Source organism: Misgurnus anguillicaudatus, chromosome 9 (assembly GCF_027580225.2).
Source record: "Misgurnus anguillicaudatus chromosome 9, ASM2758022v2, whole genome shotgun sequence".
Lineage (NCBI taxonomy): Eukaryota > Metazoa > Chordata > Actinopteri > Cypriniformes > Cobitidae > Misgurnus > Misgurnus anguillicaudatus.
In genome coordinates this window covers 8,823,727-8,847,507 of record NC_073345.2, presented here as the reverse complement: position 1 = coordinate 8,847,507, position 23,781 = coordinate 8,823,727, and the positions used below count along the sequence as shown (strand labels likewise).

General features: G+C 43.4%; 1 protein-coding gene across 1 annotated transcript; it reads left to right on the top strand.

The window, feature by feature from the left end:
• Positions 1-22,387: 22,387 nt before the first annotated feature.
• LOC129423274 (olfactory receptor 8G17-like) lies at positions 22,388-23,447 on the top strand. Its single transcript, XM_073870978.1, has one exon. The coding sequence runs from the start codon at positions 22,500-22,502 to the stop codon at positions 23,445-23,447; it is 948 nt and encodes a 315-aa protein (XP_073727079.1). The 5' UTR covers positions 22,388-22,499.
• The last annotated feature ends 334 nt before the right edge of the window (positions 23,448-23,781 follow it).

Sequence of the window (23,781 nt, the reverse complement as noted above, 5' to 3'; positions counted from 1 at the left end):
TGCTCACCAGTCTGAGATGTCTGTTTTGCCAGCTTATTCCATGGACAATCTTGCTGAGCTTCAACAAAGTGACCCTGTAATTGGTGCTTTTCTTTATTTTTGGCGACACAAACGGAGGCCAAGTCACATGGAACGGCAAGCATTGAGTAAGTTTGTACTAGAATTGCTGAGACAGTGGGACCGTCTGGTGGAGCGAGATAAAGTCCTGTACCGTAAGACCTTCCGTCCCGATGGAGGAGAAGAAGTGTTACAACTAGTATTGCCAGAATTATTACAAGAAGAGGTGTTACAACAATTGCATCAAGGGCATGGCCATCAAGGCATTGAGAGAACAACTGAGCTTGTGCGCTCAAGATGTTACTGGCCTGGGATGTATAAAGCAGTTAAGAAGTGGTGTGAGGAATGTGAACGTTGCATTTTGGCTAAACCAGCACAACCCCCGGTTCGGGCACCAATGGGACATTTAATTGCTGCAAGACCAAATCAAATCCTGGCGATTGACTTTACCTTCCTGGAGCGTTCAAGAGATGGCAAGGAACAAGTATTAATAATGACTGACGTTTTCTCCAAGTTTACACAGGCAGTCCCAACCTACGATCAACGGGCCTCTACAGTCGCAAACGTCTTGGTGAAGGAGTGGTTTTGTCGCTTTGGAGTCCCGGCCCGAATTCATTCAGACCAGGGTCGAAGCTTCGAGGGTGCATTGATACAACAACTTTGCGAGTTGTATGGGATACAGAAGACTCGTACAACACCCTATCATCCTCAAGGTAACGGCCAATGTGAGCGCTTTAACCGAACCTTGCATAGCCTCCTTTGTACACTTCCAAGATCTGCAAAAGCTGACTGGACTAATTATCTGCCCCAACTGTTGTTCTCTTATAACACCACCATACATCAGACAACAGGAGAATGTCCGCATTTTCTAATGTTTGGCCAAGAGCCTAATTTACCAGTTGATTTTCTTCTTGGAAGAGTGCCACCGCCAACAGCTGGGACTGTAGTGGATTGGATGGAGGAACATCGAGAACGTTTGCAAGTGGCATTTGATGGGGCTCGGGAGAAGATTCAGGCGGCGGCCCAGTTGAGGAAGGAGAGACATGACCAGAAGGGGTATAGTCACCACTTGAAAGAAGGAAAGTTAGTCTATCGAAAAGACCATAGTAATCGAGGTAGAAATAAAATACAAGATGTCTGGAGCCCGACCAAGTACAAGGTAATTCGGGCACCTGCAGAAGAAGGAGCAGTGTATTTGATCGCTCCCCTAGATAAACGCACCCTGGTGAAAAGGGTACATCGTACTATGTTGAAGCCTGTGCCTGAGGATTCGTCTTTGCCCCTGTCGTCATGCGTGGGACCTGAGGCGCTGCCACCCGTGAATATTGAGCTTGAAGAAGAAATGGAAGATGGACAATGGATTTATGTTCCACTGCTAGAAGCTACACCCGTTACAGTATCTGTTCCTGTGGTTCCTTCTCCTGGCCGTACAGAGTCTGTAGCTGGTCGATTGCATTTGGATGATGGGCAGGAGGTGCCAGAGCAGGTGATACATGTGCCACCGTCTGTTGAGGCTGAGGCGTCGAGCAATGGAGAAGATCTTCCACGTCGGACAGCAAGAGAAACCGCAGGGAGACATTCTAACCCTCATCACTTGCCTAGGGCTGTGGGGAGTGGTGCAAATGGGGCTGTGACATCTGTCCTTGGTCATAGTGAAAGGGTCACAGTTGTTTTTAGGCCCTGGGTGTAGTTCTAAGCATTTTTCCGCCTTTAAGTGTGCCGACGGGACGTCGACACAGAGGGAGGGGGTGAATTGTGACCGAGTGATAATGATGGGGCGGGGTATACGTGTTCCGTGTTGTCTATAAATAGCGTAAAGGCTGTCAGGGTGCGTCACTTCCTGCTGTGTTGACTGTTCTGTTTCTTCCGGTCGGTGTGATCCTGAAGCGCCATAGTGAGGTAGGAACACGATATTCGGATTAACGCTGTAAGCGTCTGTATAGAGACGTTTAGTCTTTATGTAGTTTGTTGCCTTAATTGCAGAACGGGAGCTGCTGTGCGAGCGCATGAGCTGTTAAGTGCAAGGCACGGATGTCATATTTCGGTGTTATGATCCTGAAGCAAGGTAGGAGTATGGCATTGGTTTTAAGGCTATAAATGGCTGTATGGTTATTTTGGGTCTTTACCTGCTATGTTGTGTAAATTGCAGGAAGTTAGCTTCCAATTTGAAAGAGCTTGTGGGCTGTGGCTAAGTGCAAACAACGAGCTGCATTACATAGCATTTTGACTGACTTGAGTGGGACGCGATTTAGGCGCAGAGCTTTCATTCCACTTGCGGATTACCGTAGAGGTATGTGTAGGTTAAAGGGGTAGGTCGAGTATAGTAATTCATGATAACATTGTGTGGTTTAATGAATTGATTATGGAAATGTATGTGTATGATATTGTGGGTTTGATATTATGATTGTTTTGATTTTATGGTAATTTATATTTAATGTTAATGTAATTGATTAAATGTGGTTTGTTTTTCTGTTTTGTTTAACAGATTTTCCATTGTGGAACTTTGTACACATGGACCTCTGATTCTTAGGCCCTGCTGTTTTGCTTAGGATTAAATTGTGTTATTTGAGTTGATTATATATTGATTGTTTTGGAAATTACTAATTCTATTCATTTATTATTATACATTGATTGTTTTGGAAACCAATCATTTCATTAATTTATTATTTTGATTTTGTTTTGTGTGTATTGTACCAACCGCCAGAATCTCACGCACTGTGACTCGGGGAGAATTTAATCAACTTTTCTGTGTTTTAGGAGCCAGCCTGCGTGGAGTTCTTTCTCTTTGGGGTCATCTGGGTTTTCCCCACTGCCTGTGGTATGAGGTGTCCTGCACTGCATGGATGTTGAGTTTAGTGTGTAGAATTATTTGCATTGTTCACTGCACTTTTATTTAAACGTGTGATTTGCATCACGTGTGTGTGCTCGAGGCGGTGAGTTCCTGTCCCTTGATGCCCTTTTCTTCTTCGCGCAGGCCTGGTTAACCTGGAACTATTATGAGCAAGTGACATGCTTTTGCAGGTTATCAACAATGCAATGTGGCTTATCCTTTATGCCATACTTGCATTTGCCTGGAACTGGACCTGGGTCTCCCGCGTGGCAGGTTAGAATTCTACCACTGAATCACCAACAATCAAAACAAAAAAGCAGAGCAAAGCAGCTGACCACACTGCATCTAAATTTAATGCCTTGTGAAGCATTCTTACAAGAGTAGCATAAAGGAGCAACCAAACTTGCATTGGTTGAGAATCGGACCCGGGTCTCCCACGTGGTAGGTGAGAATTCGATCACTTAACCACCAATGCTTGCCTGTGAGGGGTCGTCTAGAAGCCCTACCTGCCAAAATCACCATACATGCTTTGTACATGGATTCAGTTAAAAATTTTGAGTTAATTAAATCAAATCACACATATCAAAACAAAAAAGCACAGCAAAGCAGCTGACCACACTGCATCCAAAGTGACAACCTCGTGAGACATTCTTACAAGTGTACCCTAAAGGATAAGCCTCACTTGCATTGGCCGGGAATCGGACCCGAGTCTCACACATGGCAGGTGAGAATTCTACCACTGAACCACCAATGCTTGCCTGTAAGAGCTTGTCTAGAAGCCCTACATGCCAGACTCACCATACATCCTTTTAACATATAGCCAGAACTCAAGAAGATTTGAAATGTTGAGTTTAATGAAATCGAGTCACACATATCAAAACAAAAAAGCAGAGCAAAGCAGCTGACCACACTCTATCCAAAAAGACTTACAAGACATTCTTACAAGATTGGCATAAAGGAGCAGTCTCACTTGCTTTGGCCGGGAATCGGACCTGGGTCTCTCACGTGGGAGGCGAGAATTCTACCACTGAACCACCAATGCTTGCAAAGAAGAGCTCGACTAAAAGCCCTACCTGCAAAACTCACCATACGTGCTTTGTACATAGATTCAGTTCAAAGCAAGTTTTGAAATGTTGAGTGTAATGAAACAAAGTCACACATATCAAAACAAAACAAAACAAAAAACAAATCAAAACAAAACAAAACAAAACAAAACAGAGCAAAGCAGCTTACCACACTGTATCCAAAAAACTGCCTCGTGGAGCATTCTTACAAGTGTGGCCTACACTGTAAGCCCGGATTGTAATGAGTTGTAAAAGACGGAAGCAAACGCAGGTGTAAAAATGAAACAATGTTTATTAAATATAAACAAAGAGAGAGTATTCAATGTCAAATGCGGAAGTAATCCAGTCCGGTGTTGTTGTTGGCAATGGTGACGATGACTACGGTGGAAGTTGGTATTTTGAGTGCGACGTTGGTGGAGTGGTGAGCAGTGGTGAAATCCAGACTGACACGGAACATCCACACGAAGACGACGACGACAATACACATCCAAACTGAAACACGTAATCCAAAACACAGGGAACAACCAAGCAACACGGAGACTGAGCAAACAATAGAATCTGGCAGGGAACAGAAAGTCAGGTGAGTTTTTATGGAGATGATGTAATGATGAACAGCTGGAGCGAGACAATCAACACACAGGTGAAAGGGATCGCTCTAACGAGCACATGGCAGGGTAAGTGAACAACACACACACACAAACATGACACGGAGGAAAACAATGGATTTTCCTACCGTGACAGTACCCCCTCCCCTAGGAACGCCCCTCGGCGTTCCCAGCCTGCTTTACCTGTTGATTGAACTCATCAATAAGGCGGTGATCCAGTATGTCCCGAGCAGGAACCCACCTTCTCTCCTCCGGACCGTAACCTTCCCAATCCACCAAGTACTGAAATCCGCGTCCCCTCCGTCTGGAGTCCAGAATACGGTTAACCGAATAAGTGGTCTCCCCATTAACGATACGAGGCTGAGGGGGAACCGGGGTATGCGGATTAAGACGGGAAGAAATCACCGGTTTAATTTTGGAGACATGAAAGACGGGGTGAACCCTCCTGTACGCAGGAGGAAGGCTAAGACGCACTGTTACCGGATTAATGATCTTAGTAACAGAAAACGGGCCAATAAATTTGGGAGCAAGTTTATTCGAGACGGAACGCATCGGAATATTCTGGGTTGAAAGCCACACTCTTTGACCGACGACGTATCGGGGAGGCTTCGACCGGTGGCGATCGGCCTTGGCCTTGGTACGTGACCTTGCCTGGAGCAGAGCTCTGCGAGCTCTGGTCCAGGTGCGGTGGCACCTCTGGACTAGTGCGTTTGCGGAGGGAACCGACACCTCGGATTCAGTACTGACAAAATTAGGTGGTTGGTACCCTAAACTACACTTAAATGGAGACATGCCCGTAGATGACACCGGCAGAGATTTGTGTGCGTACTCCACAATTGAGAGTTGCTGACACCAGGACGAAGGATTCTTGGAAACCAGACATCGCAACACCCTTTCGACGTCCTGATTGGCTCGCTCGGTTTGACCGTTGCTCTGGGGATGAAACCCGGATGAAAGACTAACAGTCGCCCCTAGCAATTTGCAGAACTCTCGCCAAAATTTGGACACAAACTGGGGACCCCTGTCAGAGACCACGTCTGTCGGGAGGCCATGTATTCGGAAGACGTGGTCAATGACAGCTACCGCTGTTTCCTTGGCTGATGGTAATTTGGGCAAGGGAATGAAATGGGTCGCCTTCGAGAACCGGTCCACTACGGTCAAAATCACCGTATTACCCTTAGAGGGTGGGAGGGCGGTAATAAAATCTAGCGAAATGTGGGACCAGGGTCTCAAAGGGACCGACAGCGGTAAAAGTAACCCATCTGGAGGACGATTGGAAGTCTTACCAACGGCACAAACCGAACAAGCCAAGACGAAGTCGTGGACGTCACGAGCCATACCAGGCCACCAAAATCGTTGCTTGACTAGAAACCTAGTTCTACTAACCCCTGGGTGACAAGCAACACTGGAACCATGACCCCACTGGAGAACGTCTGACCGTAACCCTTCCGGCACAAATAAACGGTTCGGTGGGCAGCGAGCCGGGGGCGTTACCCCTTCTAAGGCTGTCAAAACCTTCGATTCGCCCTCCCATCTGAGCGCAGAGATAATGATTTTCTCTGGTAAAATGGGCTCGGGAGTAGCAGTACGATCGGAACGCTCAAAAAGACGGGATAAAGCATCGGGTTTGATGTTTTTGGAACCCGGCCGGTAAGAAAGTGTAAAATCGAAACGACCGAAAAACAATGCCCACCGAGCCTGCCTGGAGTTAAGTCTTTTGGCAGTTCTAATGTATTCGAGATTCTTATGGTCCGTCCATACAATGAAAGGTACACCCGACCCCTCAAGCCAGTGACGCCATTCTTCCAGTGCTAGCTTGACCGCCAACAACTCTCGATTGCCAATGTCATAATTAACTTCCGCAGGAGATAAACGATGGGAAAAATACGCGCAAGGATGAACCTTTCCGTCTGAGGATGCGCGCTGGGACAACACTGCTCCTACCCCCACCTCTGACGCGTCGACCTCCACTATGAATTGACGTGAACGATCAGGGGTTACAAGAATGGGAGCTGAAACAAAGCAGCTTTTCAGTTTGGCAAACGCAGCCTCAGCTGCGTCTGACCACCTGAACGTCAAACCAGGGGAAGTCAAAGCGGTCAGAGGTGCGGCTAGTTGGCTGAAATTGCGAATGAAACGCCGGTAAAAATTGGCGAACCCCAGAAATCTCTGCAGGGCCTTGCGAGACTCTGGGGATGGCCAATCTACCACAGCCTTAACTTTCTCAGGATCCATGCGAACACCCTCAGTCGAAATGATGTGTCCTAAAAAAGAGACCGACTGTGCATGAAAAACGCATTTCTCCGCCTTGACAAAAAGCCCATTCTCTAACAACCGCAGAAGCACTCGTCGTACGTGTTGCAAATGTTCCTGGAGAGACGAAGAAAAAATCAATATGTCATCCAGGTAAACATATATGAACTGGTCTACCATGTCTCGCAACACGTCATTAACGAGTGCTTGGAAGACTGCCGGCGAGTTCGTGAGACCGAAAGGCATCACGCAGTACTCAAAATGGCCACGAGGGGTATTAAACGCAGTCTTCCATTCATCCCCCTTCCTGATGCGAACCAAATGATATGCATTACGTAAGTCCAATTTAGTGAAAACGGACGCTCCCTGCAACCTCTCGAAAGCTGAAGACATCAACGGCAAAGGATAAGTATTCTTTACCGTGATGTTGTTCAACCCTCGGTAGTCAATACAAGGTCGCAAGGATCCGTCCTTCTTCCCCACAAAAAAGAACCCCGCCCCCGCTGGAGATGAGGAAGGGCGAATGAACCCCGTTGCCAGAGAATCAGAAATATATTTCTCCATGGCCTCCATCTCCGGAACAGACAGAGAGTATAACTTGCCCTTAGGCGGAAACGTACCTGGCAATAAGTCTATCGCACAGTCATAGGGACGATGAGGAGGAAGAGAATCAGCCCGCGACTTACTGAACACCTCCTTCAGGTCATGGTACTCCGCGGGCACGGTAGACAAATCCACTGCTTTCCCCTGAAACACAGACTCAGACACAGAAACACAAGCAGAGACAAGACAGGACTTATGACACTCCTCGCTCCAGCTGGTAACAGAAATGAAAGCGTCAGCGTAAGTTCTACCAGGAAGACTCTAATACCACGTCATTCATTCATTAAATCGGCTTACCAATCACAGCTCAATGCCGACTATTTAAACGCTGAACTAACACTCTCTCCTGCTGCCCGTAGGTGTCGTAGCTGAAGTTCGTTTGCTCGATGCTTAGTGCAAACCAAACGTTTTCAAAGCGATTGTTACTCGTACCAAGCAGAATCGGATGTCAAAACGCTCGCCTTTCCTCTGCTTATTTGTGAATTCGGTATTTTTACTCGGCCCGCAATGTTTTCGTGCCAATTTAACCTTTTCCCAGGATCTCTCATCCACGATATGCTACTCGTCTCATTTGCCGCTCGTTCTCACAGACTGCAACGTTACGGTAGGCGTGTTTGACCAGTCCCTTCGAACGCAACTCATATTTGCCAAAGACCCTTATTTAGGGAAGCTCGCAAACTTGGCACAAAAACGCAAGGAATGAGGCCGTTTCATTTCAATGAACAGATTAAAATGCAATGCAGTCCTGTTAAGCGTAAACTGTAATCGACCATAGCAACTCACTGGACGCTTACACAGGTGTCACTGATGTTTGCCTGAGAAGTTCGGCCGCAACAGGTGTCACTGATCATATTGATTGCCTGATGAGTTACGGTTCATGGTAAACACCGAAGGGTGATGTCTTCCTAACTAAAATATCTTTGTCTTCTTATCTAAACGAGAGTCACCACACGAAGGCTCTGTAAAGCAAAGATATATATATTTTTTACGGATTATTCCTCCTGAAAGGCGATCGCGTTTCAACAGCACGGCATTAACGCGTGAATAACGTCAAAAAGACCCGAACGCAACTGTCTTAATTATCTGTGCGTGTTTGTTGTAAACAAATGGTGAAAATGCGTAAACGACAAAATGGTGTAAAATCATATGTGTCTGCCTAAGAAACAAGGTAAGGTCACTGCTTTACATAATTTTCCTGAATATGTCTATCCTATACAACCTTCCCGATATGTGCCTACCTGTTCCTACCAATTTAAGGGACATATTAAATGTTACCTACTGTATTAGTCAGTTATTGCGGTCTTTGACCAAAATATACGGGATGTCTTATTTTAGTTGTTAATGTCATTGTTAATTTCACTGTTAACGTGCAGCCTGCTCAATACTGACGATAGGCCACATTGGCATACACAGGAATAAGCACGCAGTCGTAACGCTCAACTTGCATTTCTTGCGCAAATTGTGAGTGATTGTCTGGTTATGACGGTCAAATGTACAATTCAATGTTTCGTCCGACGACCGTCGGAAACGCTGTCACAGTTGAAATCAATTGATTGCATTTCATAAGAATTGTGGCATTAAATGTACTGTCATTTTAATTTGGTGTGAGGTAAGTTACATCATTAAATTATTTTTTTATCATTATATCGCAGCCCGTGAGATTGCCGACACGATAGTACTGGGAATGTGACAATTTATTTATTCTATTTAATATAGCAATGCTGACATCGCGGGTACGCGCATCGAATAAATTCTGCTTCCGCCCGCGCGGTACTTTTACAATGCGTCTCATGCAATATTCAGTTATCGTCGCATGGTTGTAGTATGTTTTCACTAAATACGACAATAAATACGTCAAGTCCGAACACCGGAAGCGTTTGATATTTTGAGTATTCAATTCGGAGGTGTTTTTAGTTCACAGCAACGGTTTAAAACTGAGTGTCACTTTCAACCGGTCGATGTGCTTCCACTAAACTCTGGACAATAATGAAACGTAAATGGACCACAATATATATCTTTTATCTTGGTGCTGAAACATGGTAATGGTATGGAGGAGATTGTATTTAAATAAATTGCGAAAATTTGCATATTACGTTTCTTGTTTTAGACTACAGTGAACGTCATGTCAGAAGGTCCACTGCAGGCATTATTCTAAAAATAATAACATGGGTCCGATGCCCATTCTGACTAAAACAGCAAATGTTTATAATTTAATTTGAAAGTACTAACAAAGTTCTACCTTCTGTTAAAATTTCATGAACATATCTGATAAAATGAGAAAGTTATAAGCAAAAACATGTAAATAAGCAGCATTTCGGTCACACACATTCCATAGACATCCATATAACTTTCCTCTGATTTCTAATAATAAAAATATCATAACTTTCTCAATCTTCAACGGATTTTTCGTCTGCAAACCTCTTAAAACTTTGTTGCACATCAATGATACCTTAGCGATCTGAAAATTTCCTTGTAACAGGGAATGGAACTCTCTCTCATTGATTTTAAACCCAGCGTGCATTTTAACCACCCTAGTGCGAAGTCCACGCTACATGCATTACAAGTTCAGGTGCAACGAAGTCAAAGCATTACTCGTTTATTGAAAAGTTCTTATGAGGCAAATCATGCTACGCATATTGGTGTTGCAACTGCAGGTTATGTAAGAATGGTATGTGAAAATGTTCAGCATAATTAAGTTAAACTTTAATGGATAAACAAGTCAATCGCATGTTGTCAAAGTCTGACTCGCAGTATGGTCTAAAATATGTTCTCTAAAATTGTTTGAGGCTACCGTGTCAACACAATCACATCCCGTAAATGTTCTGGGATCGCTCCCGTAAAAAGAACCTAGTAAAATTGCCGAAAGATGCACGTTTAAAGTTCTCTGTGTGAAACGATGCATGCTCATTATACGTGCTGCTAAAGCTGAGATCATTCACCTGCATGACAGAGCAGCGCATCACGCGCTCCTCATGATCTCATTTAAAATACGAGTTACGAATAACTGGCGAACTTCAGAAGCGCTTAAAAGTCAAGCACGTGCAGGACTTTACATGTATCACATGTCTTTACGGGTTTTCGCAGTAAGCATGACTCCGAAAAATAATCGGCAGAATAAATGACCCAAAAGTCTAATGTTTCCAGACAAATCCTGGAAGCATTTTCTGTGTAGTATTCATAATCTCTGCGTGAGAAGGGCAATTGATGGTGTCGGCTATCATTGATCGTGGTCTATTGACATAACCTGATCCCGCACCTTCGAGTAGTTTCAGGATTTTAATAACACTCCAGTCAAGACACTAAGCATTCAATTGCGTATTGTTCGTTCACATTTAGTTCATACAGTTTAGATTAATTTACTTCCATATTTTCTAATCTTTCTAGTCTATAATTATTAATCTTAAAATTCAATAACCTTAATTTCTTTGTTTTATCAATTTCATGTTAATGTTATGATTCTGTTTTCCTAGGTAATTTTTTTTTTCTGCCATCAATACACTTGAAATTTAAAGCCATAGCCAAAATCCCATCTTTTACTACATAAATACTTTGAAAAGTGAATACACTTGAAATGCAACGTTTCATCAGTTTCTATAGCTTTAAGCTGCATAATGATCAAAGTACGATCCAGCAGATACTGGTGGTGGTGTAGGTTACTCAACCATGTCTCATTTCTCGCTAAACTTATCTGTGGCATAGCGCGGTTCATAGGAATATTGCCGCTTTCCATCACAGCCTCCGACATAGCATACGCAGCCTTTCTCACTATAGGGTATATTGTTGCCCCATTGCATGGCTCTCGTGACCTCCTTGCTGCGTGGCATATCATTGCCTGTATCCAGCATTCGCAGTCTTACTGCTATACTGCAAATTGTTGATGTGTATCATGGCCTTCTCGCTAATCAGCATATGGTTACATTGTGTCATGGATACCACAACCGACTTATTACATTGCATATGGTGCCCCGCATCTATCCTCCGCAGCCTTTATTATGATTCAGCATATCGTTGCCCCACATCATTGCCTTCGCGGTCTTCACGCTACATGGGAAGTCGTTGCCCCGTAACCGTCTTTTTTGCATACAGCATATCATTGCCCGTATCTTGCCCGGAGGGGTCTTCGCACTAAATAGCAAAACGTTGCCCTGTAAGTGTTCTCCACGGCCTTCTCGCCTATCGGGGCTATCGATCGATGTGGCCTATCGTGGCTTTACACATCGCCTATCGGGGCTATCGATCGACGTGGCTTTACATATCGCTTATCGTGGTTTTACACATCACCTATCGGGGCTATCGATCGACGTGGCTTTACACACCGCCTATCGGGGCTATTAATCGACGTGGCCTATCGTGGCTTTACACATTGCCCATCGAGGCTGTCAATCAAGTGGCCTATCGTGGCTTTACGTATCGCCATCGGGGCTATCGATCGACGTGGCTTTAAATATCGCCTATCGTGGTTTTACTAATCACCTAACGGGGCTATCGATCGACGTGGCTTTACACATCGCCTATCGGGGCTATCAATCGACGTGGCCTATCGTGGCTCTACACATTGCCTATCGAGGCTGTCGATCAAGTGGCCTATCGTGGCTTTACGTATCGCCTATCGGGGCTATCGATCGACGTGGCTTTACATATCGCCTATCGAGGTTATCGATCGACGTGGCCAATCGTGGCTTTACACATCGTTTATCGGGGCTATCGATCAACGTGGCTTTACATATCGCATATCGTGGTTTTACACATCACCTATCGGGGCTATCAATCAACGTGGCCTATCGTGGCTTTACACATTGCCTATCGGGGCTATCAATCAACGTGGCCTATCGTGGCTTTACACATTGCCTATCGAGGCTATCGATTGCTGTGGCCTATTGTGGCTTTACATATCGCCTTTTGGGGCTATCAATCCACGTCGCTTTACACATCGCATATCAGGGCTATCGATTGCTGTGGCCAATCGTGGCTTTACACATCGCCTATCGGGGCTATCGATCAACGTGGCTTTACATATCGCCTATCGTGGTTTTACACATCACCTTTCGGGGCTATCAATCAACGTGGCCTATCGTGGCTTTACACATTGCCTATCGGGGCTATCAATCAACGTGGCCTATCGTGGCTTTACACATTGCCTATCGAGGCTATCAATCAACGTGGCCTATAGTGGCTTTACACATTGCCTATCGAGGCTGTCGATCAAGTGGCCAATCGTGGCTTTACATATCGGCTATCGGGGCTATTGATCGATGTGGCCTACCGTGGTGTTACACATCGCCTATCGGGGCTATTGATCGACGTGGCTTTACACATCGCCTATCAGGGCTATCGATTGCTGTGGCCTATTGTGGCTTTACATATCGCCTTTTGGGGCTAACAATCCACGTGGCTTTACACATCGCATATCAGGGCTATCGATTGCTGTGGCCTATCGTGGCTTTACATATCGCCTATCGGGGCTATCAATCCATGTGGCTTTACGCATCGCCTACCTGGGCTATCGATCGTTTTGGCCTATCGTGGCTTTACACATTGCCTATCGGGGCTATCGATCGTTGTGGCCTATCGTGGCTTTACATATCACCTATCGGGGCTACCTTTCGTAAAGCCTACCGTGGCACTTTACGACGAAGCATATTGTAATTCTTATCCTATTCCTTTTGTGTGAATCAGACATTAAAGTGAATGCCTATGCCTATCGTGGCTTTATTTTTTGGGGGGGTTCCAATAAATAGCTGTTGTAGCTTAAGAAGTCTGATTCCTTCTTAACATTTTTCTTTTGTTTCAGGATTGACATCTCTTTGATATCCTAGCAATCAAGCCAGTTGATCCATTTCACTTTTGGGGGTAGGCTCCGCCCCTGCCTTCAACATCAGGCAGGATCTGCCGGACTACAGCTAGACCCGGACGAAAGGCGGGGCATATGCCAAAATCTTATGAGACTCAAGCATCTCTTTTATTTTGAGACTGAATCAATTTCTGTCTTTTAATTTAACATGGAATAAATGTCATTCAAACGTTCACTTGCCTTCTGAGTCTTTATGGTAGAAATGAAAGCGTCAGCGTAAGTTCTACCAGGAAGACTCTAATACCACGTCATTCATTCATTAAATCGGCTTACCAATCACAGCTCAATGCCGACTATTTAAACGCTGAACTAACACTCTCTCCTGCTGCCCGTAGGTGTCGTAGCTGAAGTTCACCTCCATCCTGCCCACCACCACCAGGTTGTTCCCTGTTCTTTTGTCCGGGGGTAGGCTTCGCCCCTTCCTTCAACATCAGGCAGGATCTGCCAGACTACAGCTAGACCCGGACGAAAGGCGGGGCATATGCCAAAATCTTATGAGACTCAAGCATCTCTTTTATTTTGAGACTGAATCAATTTCTGTCTTTTAATTTAACATGGAATAAATGTCATTCAAACGTTCACTTGCCTTCTGAGTCTTTATGGTAGAACCCAGTTTCCAGTCAATTCTTGGGTTATGGGAATGAAGCCACGGATGACCAAGAACTATGGGAGAGAGAGCAGTGTCAGTAATAAAAAATGAAATAGTCTCTGTGTGGTTTCCGGAAGTGATGAGTGTGATAGGTGCTGTGGTGTACTTGATAGTGGGTAACTGATGTCCATTGAGGGCGAAGGGCGCAATCTGGTGGGTGAGTGCAGTGAAAGGTAACTTGAGCTTACGTGCTAGTGAGCTGTCGATGAAGTTGCCCTCCGCCCCCGAATCCAGAAGTGCGTGCCCCGAGTGTGACATAGTGGACCACCGTAGTCTCACCGGAAGGAGAGTGGATGTAGTAGAGGTCTTCTGTGCGGAGATCCTGCCCGATAGTAGCCTCTGTCTTACTATCGGGCTTGGTCTTTTACCGGGCACCTCTGGCATTGGTGACCCGACTCACCACAGTACCGGCAAAGACCCAAGGATCTCCGCCGATTCCTCTCCTTCCAGGGTAACCGAGCTCGACCCACCTGCATGGGTTCCGGATCTGAGAGACCACCGGCGGAAACTTCGATGGGAGGATCCGTGGACTCCGCTTGACGTAGGGGCAGAACTTGAGTCTTCCTTCTGGCAACGGTAGACAGGCGTGCGTCAACCCGGATCGCCAAGTCCACCAGACTGTTGAGCGACTTCGGTAATTCCGCCGTGATGATCTCTCGATGGATCCGATCCGCCAACCCATGCAGGAAATGGTCCCACTGCGCTTCCTCGTTCCACCTGCACTCCGCCGCCAGGGTACGGAACTCGATGGCATAGTCCGAGACCGACCGCTCCCCCTGCTGGAGATCCGTGAGGAGCCGGGCGGCCTCCCTCCCGGCGACGGAGCGATCGAAAACCCTCTTCATTTCTTCGGAAAGCGAGGCGAACGAGGAACAACAGCTGTCCTGGTTTTCCCATACCGCCGTCCCCCAGAGGGCAGCCTTGCCCGAGAGCAGCGAGAGCGTGAACGCCACTTTGGTCTCCTCGAGCGAGAATGTCCGGGGCTGTTGGGCGAAATGTAGAGAACAATGAGAGAGAAAAGTACGACAGTAGTTGGGCTCACCGGCATATTTCTCCGGGATCGGCAGTCTCGGTTCCTGGATGAAACTACCCCCTGGAGGTGAAGATGGTGCGGGCGGCATGGGTGGCGCAGTGGGAGGCGTGATGTTCGGAGATCGCTGAGAGAGCTCGGAAACCTTCGCCACCATTGCCTGGACGGCCTTCCGCATGTCTTCGATGGTTTGATCCTGATGATCCAAACGAGCCAGAGATCGCTGGAGAAACTCCTCCAACGCGGAGATCGGCTGACCACCTGCTGCTTCCATGTTGGCCAGATTCTTCTGTAATGACTTGTAAAAGACGGAAGCAAACGCAGGTGTAAAAATGAAACAATGTTTATTAAATATAAACAAAGAGAGAGTATTCAATGTCAAATGCGGAAGTAATCCAGTCCGGTGTTGTTGTTGGCAATGGTGACGATGACTACGGTGGAAGTTGGTATTTTGAGTGCGACGTTGGTGGAGTGGTGAGCAGTGGTGAAATCCAGACTGACACGGAACATCCACACGAAGACGACGACGACAATACACATCCAAACTGAAACACGTAATCCAAAACACAGGGAACAACCAAGCAACACGGAGACTGAGCAAACAATAGAATCTGGCAGGGAACAGAAAGTCAGGTGAGTTTTTATGGAGATGATGTAATGATGAACAGCTGGAGCGAGACAATCAACACACAGGTGAAAGGGATCGCTCTAACGAGCACATGGCAGGGTAAGTGAACAACACACACACACAAACATGACACGGAGGAAAACAATGGATTTTCCTACCGTGACACGGATAAGTTGAGTATACTTAAAAAAATGAAGCAAACTTGTTGCCCTAAAAAAATTAAGGTGATTAACAACTTTAAGTGAAGTTTACTTAAACATATAAACTGTTCTAACAACAATTTTAAGTTGAATAGACTTAATACTTTAATTTCTTCTCATTTTCCTGCACTCTTAATAAGTTGACATTACTAGAAATTTGCAAGGAAACCCATTGCACTAAATAACTTTAGTTTTAACACTTTAGATTACTTTTGTTGTTAAAAATGGTATTATAACACAGAATTGATGACTGATTTTAAGTCAGTCATTGAATAAACGTGATTCTCCACAGAAACACACACAAAACTAAGTTTTTGACATGTATTGTCAGTACTGTGGAGAGAAATACAATAAAATGTTCTGAACAGGGTTCATGTACGGAAACACTGATCACCTGAACGGTGACTTTACAAAATTATCATTTACAACAAAACAACATCAATAATATAAGAGCTTAAGCCTATATGACATTTTATTAACAAATATTTAAGTAGTGAAAGTTCTTATCAGTTTTTATTCTGTGAAAAAGCAGAAAATAATCAAAATATTCAGGCGCAAAGGATTATGGGTATTCCTCACAACATGAACTAATAATTTTAAGTTCATTCTACTTGAATGTTTTAGTTTAATGGATTTTGTAAGCTTAAAAGTTAAATCAACTAAACTTTTTTAAGCTTTGGCTTCAAAACACAAAATATTTGAGTGATGTTTACTTCACTTCTTTAAGTAAAGACAATATTAGGGTTAACAGTGTAAAAGATGGGCCACACTTGCATTGTCCTGGAACTGGCAGGCAAGAATTCTTCCACTGAACCACCAGTGCTTGCATATGTGGGCTTGGCTAGAAGCCCTCCCTGCAAAACAAGTTTTGAAAAATTGAGTTTAAGGAAATCATGTCACAGGTTACAAAACAAAAAACAGACCACACTGCATTCAAAATTAATGCCTCATGGAGCATTCTTACAATAGTAGCATAAAGGATCAGATTGTATCTGACCAGGTAGGGCTGCACGATTACAGGAAAAATGATGATCACGATTGTTTTGCTCAAACTTTTGATCACGATTAAAAATTACGATCATTCTTTTATTGAAGAACTTCTATTTACTTCAGTATTTTTATTACACTTTACAGACATGTATATAATATTATATACATTTTATAGGCCTATATTATAAAATATTTTATTGTTTTATAATATCCAAAGCTCCCATTCTCTTAGATCTTTTTAAAACATTTAAAATCATTCCGCAAAATTCTGCATAGATTTTGCAAAAGAAATGAGCAGAAATAACAAAAAAATAACTCCTTACACAGATACCTTACAGCTGTACTACTATTGCAGCAATTAAAGCAGTTCAGTTTTAACTGCCAAAATTATAAAATATCTTTTATTTCTTACATTTTAGAGCCTTTTTTGTTTGTTAAATTAAAGGCGGAGTGCACAATGTTTGAAAAAAGCTTTGGAAAAGGAGACGGGCCGACTAACAAAACACACTTATAGCCAATCAGCAGTAAGGAGCATGTCTACTAACAGACATCCTTGCCGGGTTGCGTATGTGTGAGGCGGGTCTTTTAAAAGAAGGTCCAGATTCTATTAGGGTAGGGCGTGTTTGTTTAGGTGATTTCAAATATCAGCATTGGCTTTCAAACATTGTGCACTCCGCCTTTAGGGTTTTTGATAATGACCAAGCGGTTGGCGGCCGACAGCTAACGTCATTTTGACGACTTGTTTGATCAGTTGAGCCTCTCAAATCAACACTTCACTTGCCTACAAAAACATATATATAAAATATATATTTTCAGCATAGTTAGTTTAAATGTGTATTATCAACACACTTTTTTTAAAAAAAGCGGAGGGAGGCTGCTCTGTTGTTCGCAGTTGCGGCTGGGTGCAGAAAAATAATGAAAAATAACGAATCAAAACAAAACGAAATAAACATGAAACGAAATAAACATGCAGGCTGCCTTACCTTACACATTCGCTATGCATCAATTTTAATTCAAGGCTTTACCATTAAACATGGCTATTCGTGTATCCAACGGTTAAACTAAGAAAAAGTTTTTCAAACAAGAAAAACATGAAATTTTTTAAATGACTACAGAAAGAAGTCTTTTATAGATTATGCGCAGTATTTAAGGTTTTAATTTAGTTCTCCATTTTCCCCGATGCGCTGAAGGTCCTGCTGCTGGCGGAGACGCTAAACACCGTTGCAACAGGTGCATTGTGAATGTGCGTAGTGGACTCGTGCGATAGGTTAAACGTCTTTTACCTTTTTTAATGTCTCAACATTTGAAAAGTGTAATGAAAGTGTGAACAAGTTTCTCTAGGTCAAAACATCCAATTCTTGCAATATTTTTTGCAATATGTTGTTTTAGTAATTGCTTTGACATGACTTCTGAAACTAAGGTCCAACTCCAGAATCACACCAAGATTCCTGACTTGTTTTTTAGTCGTTTGACCCCTAGCGTCAAGGTATGCATTCATGTAGATGTAGAGGGCCAATGTCTAGATCTGGTACTCGGCAGCCACCCATAAGAGCCTTCATGGATGACTTTACTGTAACAGCAACCTTAGCCCCGGGGTGAAGGTGTCTTCTTCAGGGGCTCCAATGTCTCATCCTATGGGCAAGGATGAGTTTTAAGCCAGACAAGTCCAGGTCTTTCGTCCTAAAGAAGGGCAAAGTGACCGAACATTTCTGCTTTACCTTGGAGGGGATACAAATTCCATCAGTAACAGAAAGACCAGTCAAGAGCTTGGGGAAGATCTATGACAGTTCCATGAAGGACACAACCGCTCTCCAACAAACCAAAGATGACGTGAAGAAATGGCTAACTGCAGTCGACAAGGGTTTCAGGAAAGTACAAATCCTCTATATATTAGCACGGAATCCTGCCGAGGCTCCTTTGGTGCCTTCTCATATACATAGGTACCCATGACAATGGTGGAAGCAATGGAGACATCAATCAGTCAGTTCCTCAGGAGATAGCTAGGGCTCCCATGGTCTCTAAGTAACATCGCCCTATATGGCGACTCCATCAAGCTGCAGCTTCCCATCAGCAGCTTGTCTGAGGAGTTCATGGTCACACACACCCGGGAGATATTAATGTACTGAGATTTCTCTGATGCCAAAGTCTCCACAACTGGAATCAGCATTAATACGGGAAGGAAGTAGAGGGCTCAGGAAGCGGTGAACAGATCAGAGGCACAGCTGAGGCATGGCATCTTGCTTGGCAGCGTGGCAAGGGGGCATATACATGCCTGGGCAGTTTTCCTAAGCTGCGTTATGACAAAGCAAGAGGGAGAGAGAAGCGTCTGTTGGTGCAGGATGAGGTGCGGGCAGAAGTGGAGGAAGATATGCCCTGCAAGGTCCCTGGACCAGGTGGAAGAACGCCAAGCAGCGCAAGATCACCTGGGGAGAGTTGTGGAGCTCTGAACCATGGCACATCAATTTCCTCATCAGTTCAGTGTACAATCGTCTACTCAGCCCATCCAACCTTCTATGCTGGGTCTTAGTAGATTCACCAGCATGCCAGTTGTGCCAAAGCAGCAGTACACTGGAGCACATTCTTAGCTGCTGTCCAAAGGCTTTGGGGGAGGGGCGGTACCGCTGGCGACATGACCAGGTCCTCAGGGCTCTGGCAGATACAATCACAACAGCAATTCAGGGCAATAAGTAGCAGTTGCTGCACAGTTACAGGAACATCTACAACGCCATTCACTGTATGAAACATTCCAGTCTGGTTTTTGTACTGCCCATAGTTCAGAGACAGCACTGTTGAGGGTAACCAATGACCTTCTCATTTCTGCAGATTCCGGATCCCCCTCTCTACTTATTCTCCTTGACCTGTCGGCGGCCTTTGATACTGTAGACCATCAAAGCCGTCTTCATACTGACATTGGTCTCTGTCATTCCACACTGGACTGGTTCACCTCATACCTCGCTGACAGGATGAAGTACGTCCACCTGGGAACTGTCAGGTCCCGTACAGCCCCTGTCATGTGTGGTGTCCCTCAAGGATCCATCCTAGGACCCCTCCTTTTCATCATCTACATGTTGCCATTGAGTCGTGTCATCAGACGGCACGGCATCTCTTTTCATTGTTATGCTGACGACACTCAGTTGTACCTGCTAACCGACTCAAACCTATGTTCTACCCCGGGTCTTTCATCATCTTCTGCTCCCTCTTCTCCATCATCCTTAACCCTCTCTAATTGCCTGGAGGAGATTAGGGCATGGATGAGTCATAATTTCTTCCAGTTGAACAGCTCGAAAACTGAAGCTATACAAATTGGCACTCATCACCAGGTCCAGTCATCACCAATAACCACTATCTCTTTCTCCAGTCAATACATCCCCCTATTAACTACTGTTACCAACCTCAGTGTGAAGCTGGACCCACAACTGACCTTTTCTAATCACATTAAACATCTATACAAAACTTGCTTTTTTCATATCAAAAACATTTCAAAACTCCGCCCCTTCCTCATTTTCTCTGATGCAGAAAAACTCGTCCATACCTTAATTTCCTCCCGTTCTTCAAAACCTTCACTGGCTCCCCATAACCTCAAGAATTCAATATAAGATTGCTCTCATCACCCACCTCTGCATCTATAACAACACTCCGCAATACCTCAAAGACCTCCTTACACCTCACTCCTCCACCCGCAACCTTCGGTCTCAAAGCACAAACCGTCTTCATCAGCCTCGCTCAAGACTCCGCACTATGGGAGACCGAGCATTCTGCTCAGCCACCCCTCGTATCTGGAACTCCCTGCCTGAACATTTGCGAAAAACCTCAATCGGTGGACATTTTTAAAAAAGAGCTTAAAACTGTCTTGTTCAGGCAGGCTTTTTAAAATTGTCCTTAGGACTTGTTTTTATATATCTATTTTACTGTTTTCCATTTTAATTTAGTTTAATATGTACTCTGTAGCACTTTGAGATTCTTTTTTGAAAAGTGCTTTATAAATTAAATTTATATTTATTATTACAATAAGAGCCATCATTCCTCCAAGTTTACTATATCCTTTGTCAGAGCTGGGGAGAAGGTTAATCAGCAATCACGCTCCCCGAGTGGGCTCCTCGCCAATGCAAAAGACTGGCACCTACAAGTGGACCTGGGGAAGCAGGTCAAGTTTCCGAATAACATTACGGCCACTTCACACCGCCTAGATGTGGTGATAACATCGGAGTCGACCAGACAGGTGGTGATAGTGGAGCTTACTGTCCCCTGGGAAGACAGATTGGAGGTGGCAAATGAGCGTAAGAGGGCCAAGTATGCAGATCTGGTGGAGGAGTGCAGGAGTGCAAGAGTGGTGGCTGGAAAGCATGTAGTGAGCCAGTAGAGGTCAGTTACCGGGGCTTTGCGGGTCAGTCGTTAGTCCGAACACTCAATCTCCTTGGATTTAAAGGACGACTGTGTAGACGAGCCATAAAGTAAATCTCTGAGGCTGTTGAAAAAGCCTGACGATGGCTGTGGATTCGGAGAGGGGATCCGTGGAGTACCTAAATATGTGGGGTAGCTACTCCATATGTATAAAGAGATGCATGCCACTTGGTCACAGGCCAAGGACTTATCACCCCTGGATGGTCACCCGGGCGAGGGTGTCTGTTGATTAGACCAGAAACACCTGTTGCCCCCGGGTTCTTCCAAGTAGTACCAGAAGGTGTATGTTAGAAGTAAACATATTTCAAAATATATTTCAGCACATATTTTTTGGATATTGTATATTTTTATGTTATGTTTAAAAATATATTTAAAGTTATGTTTAAAAATATTGGGGAAAAAAATCACTGACTACCCCTGTAAATGTTGAAAATACCTTACGTTCCCATGAGAAATAATTACCAAACGAATAGAGCTTTAGTGCCATAAAATTCCATGGGAGACACTGTGGTAAAGGCAAAAGCAACTGTGATCATGGCAACGAGCACAATGAATAAAGTTTTCCCTTATGGTTGATAACACCATAACCAAAACACCTTTGAACAACTTATATAAAGCAAAAATCTAAAGATTCTTTAGAGATGAGCAAACTGATGTAATGTAACACTGATTCAAACACTACTCAATAACAGTAGTTTAGTCTGGAAAACAGTAACCAACTAAATTGATAATAACAGAATCATCCTGGTGTAAGTATTTAATGGTCTTTTATTTTCACTTTTTTTCTTACTGTGTGACTTTAAACAAGAATTAGTGTGGGCTGATAAATTATCAGACAGCAAGCAATGTATGTTATTTATTAAGATTTACTATAACAAAACTTTTTGGCAAGATATTTTTTTTTATATGAGGAGCTCAGATTCTAAAATTAGATAATTATATTAACCGAACGCGCCTCAGGTTATTCAGAAATATCTATAGGTTTGTTGGCAGAATCTGATAAAAAAGCTATCTTACAGGAAAATATTTTGGGTTTTAGAGGTTTGGCACCTGAGCTCTTCATATGGTCCTCATACACTGTAAAAAATGAAAAGTTGTAAAAAATTATTTCCATTTGTAACACATAGAAAAAATTCCACTTAAGATTTTACTTTAGTTTCACTTTCTGTGAAAATTTAAGTTTAATTAATTTAAATTTTTTAGGTGTTACTAACTGAAGTAATTTTTTAAGTTCCAACTTTTTACGTTTTAATACATGGCAGCATGAGCTGAAATGTTCATTATGATGTTGAACAGACTGTTTATTAATCTGTCTACAGGTTTTGTGAGTGGCAGCGAATGGACAACTTGACATTTACAAACAGCCTTCTGCTGGTGGAGGGACTGAAAGTTACACCTCAGTCATCTTATCCTGTTTTTATCCTGCTTCTGTTAGCTTATATTTTTGCAATGGGATGTAACATTATACTTATAATTCTCATCTCAACACAGAAGAATCTGCATCATCCTATGCATTTTCTGTTTTGTAATCTACCACTGAATGATATACTGGGTACCACTGTCATGTTCCCACGCTTATTACAGGATATTTTAAAAGAAGCTTCTGAGCGATATATTACGTATGCGGAGTGTGTTATTCAAGCTTATTTTGGGCATATATTTGCAGCGGGAAGCCACTATGTGTTGATGATAATGGCCTTTGACCGATATATAGCTATATGTAATCCATTACGATATTCATCCATTATGACAAATAAAATGGTAATTAAATTATCAGCATCAGCCTGGGGATTGGCAGTATTATTAGTTTCTATTATGTTAGGCCTCACAATACGTCTCTCTCGCTGCAGATATAAAATTGAAAATCCTTTCTGTGACAATGCCTCACTGTTTAAACTGTCCTGTGAAAATGTATCTGTTAATAATGTGTATGGACTCATTTACACTGTTATTATTTTTACTTTATCACTTGGGTCTGTATTTATAACGTATTTCAAGATTGCTACTGTGTGTATTACCAGCAAAAACAAATCGCTCAACAGCAAAGCCATAAAAACCTGCAGCACTCATTTAGCTGTTTACTTAATAATGCTTGTAACTGGAGCCACTGTGATTTTTCTTCATCGTGTTCCTGAATACTCTGATAGCAGGAAACTAGCTAGTATTATTGTTCACATTGTACCACCCGGATTAAATCCTTTAGTATACGGTTTACAAACTAAAGAGATAAGAGAAAAAATTGTTAAACTTGTTTGGCGTAGAAACCAAGTCATAGCAAATAAGTAAATAGTGGGGCGGTTTCTCTGACAGGGATTAGACTAGTCCTAGACTAAAATAAATTTAAGAGCTGTCCAAACTGAAAACAACTTGCAATTAAATATTTTGAAATACATCGGTGCCCTTTGTTTTGCCTCAAAATGCACACAAGTAATGTTTTAGTAAGGCATGTTTGTTAAAACTTGTTATATTTCCAAATTAAATTTAGGCCTAATCCTAGTTTAAAATAATCTCTGTCCGGGAAACTACCCCATAATGTTTTAGTAAGGTATTCAAAATTATCTGTAATATATATATATTATTTAGTGTTTAACACATATACATTTAATTGTTTAAAACTATG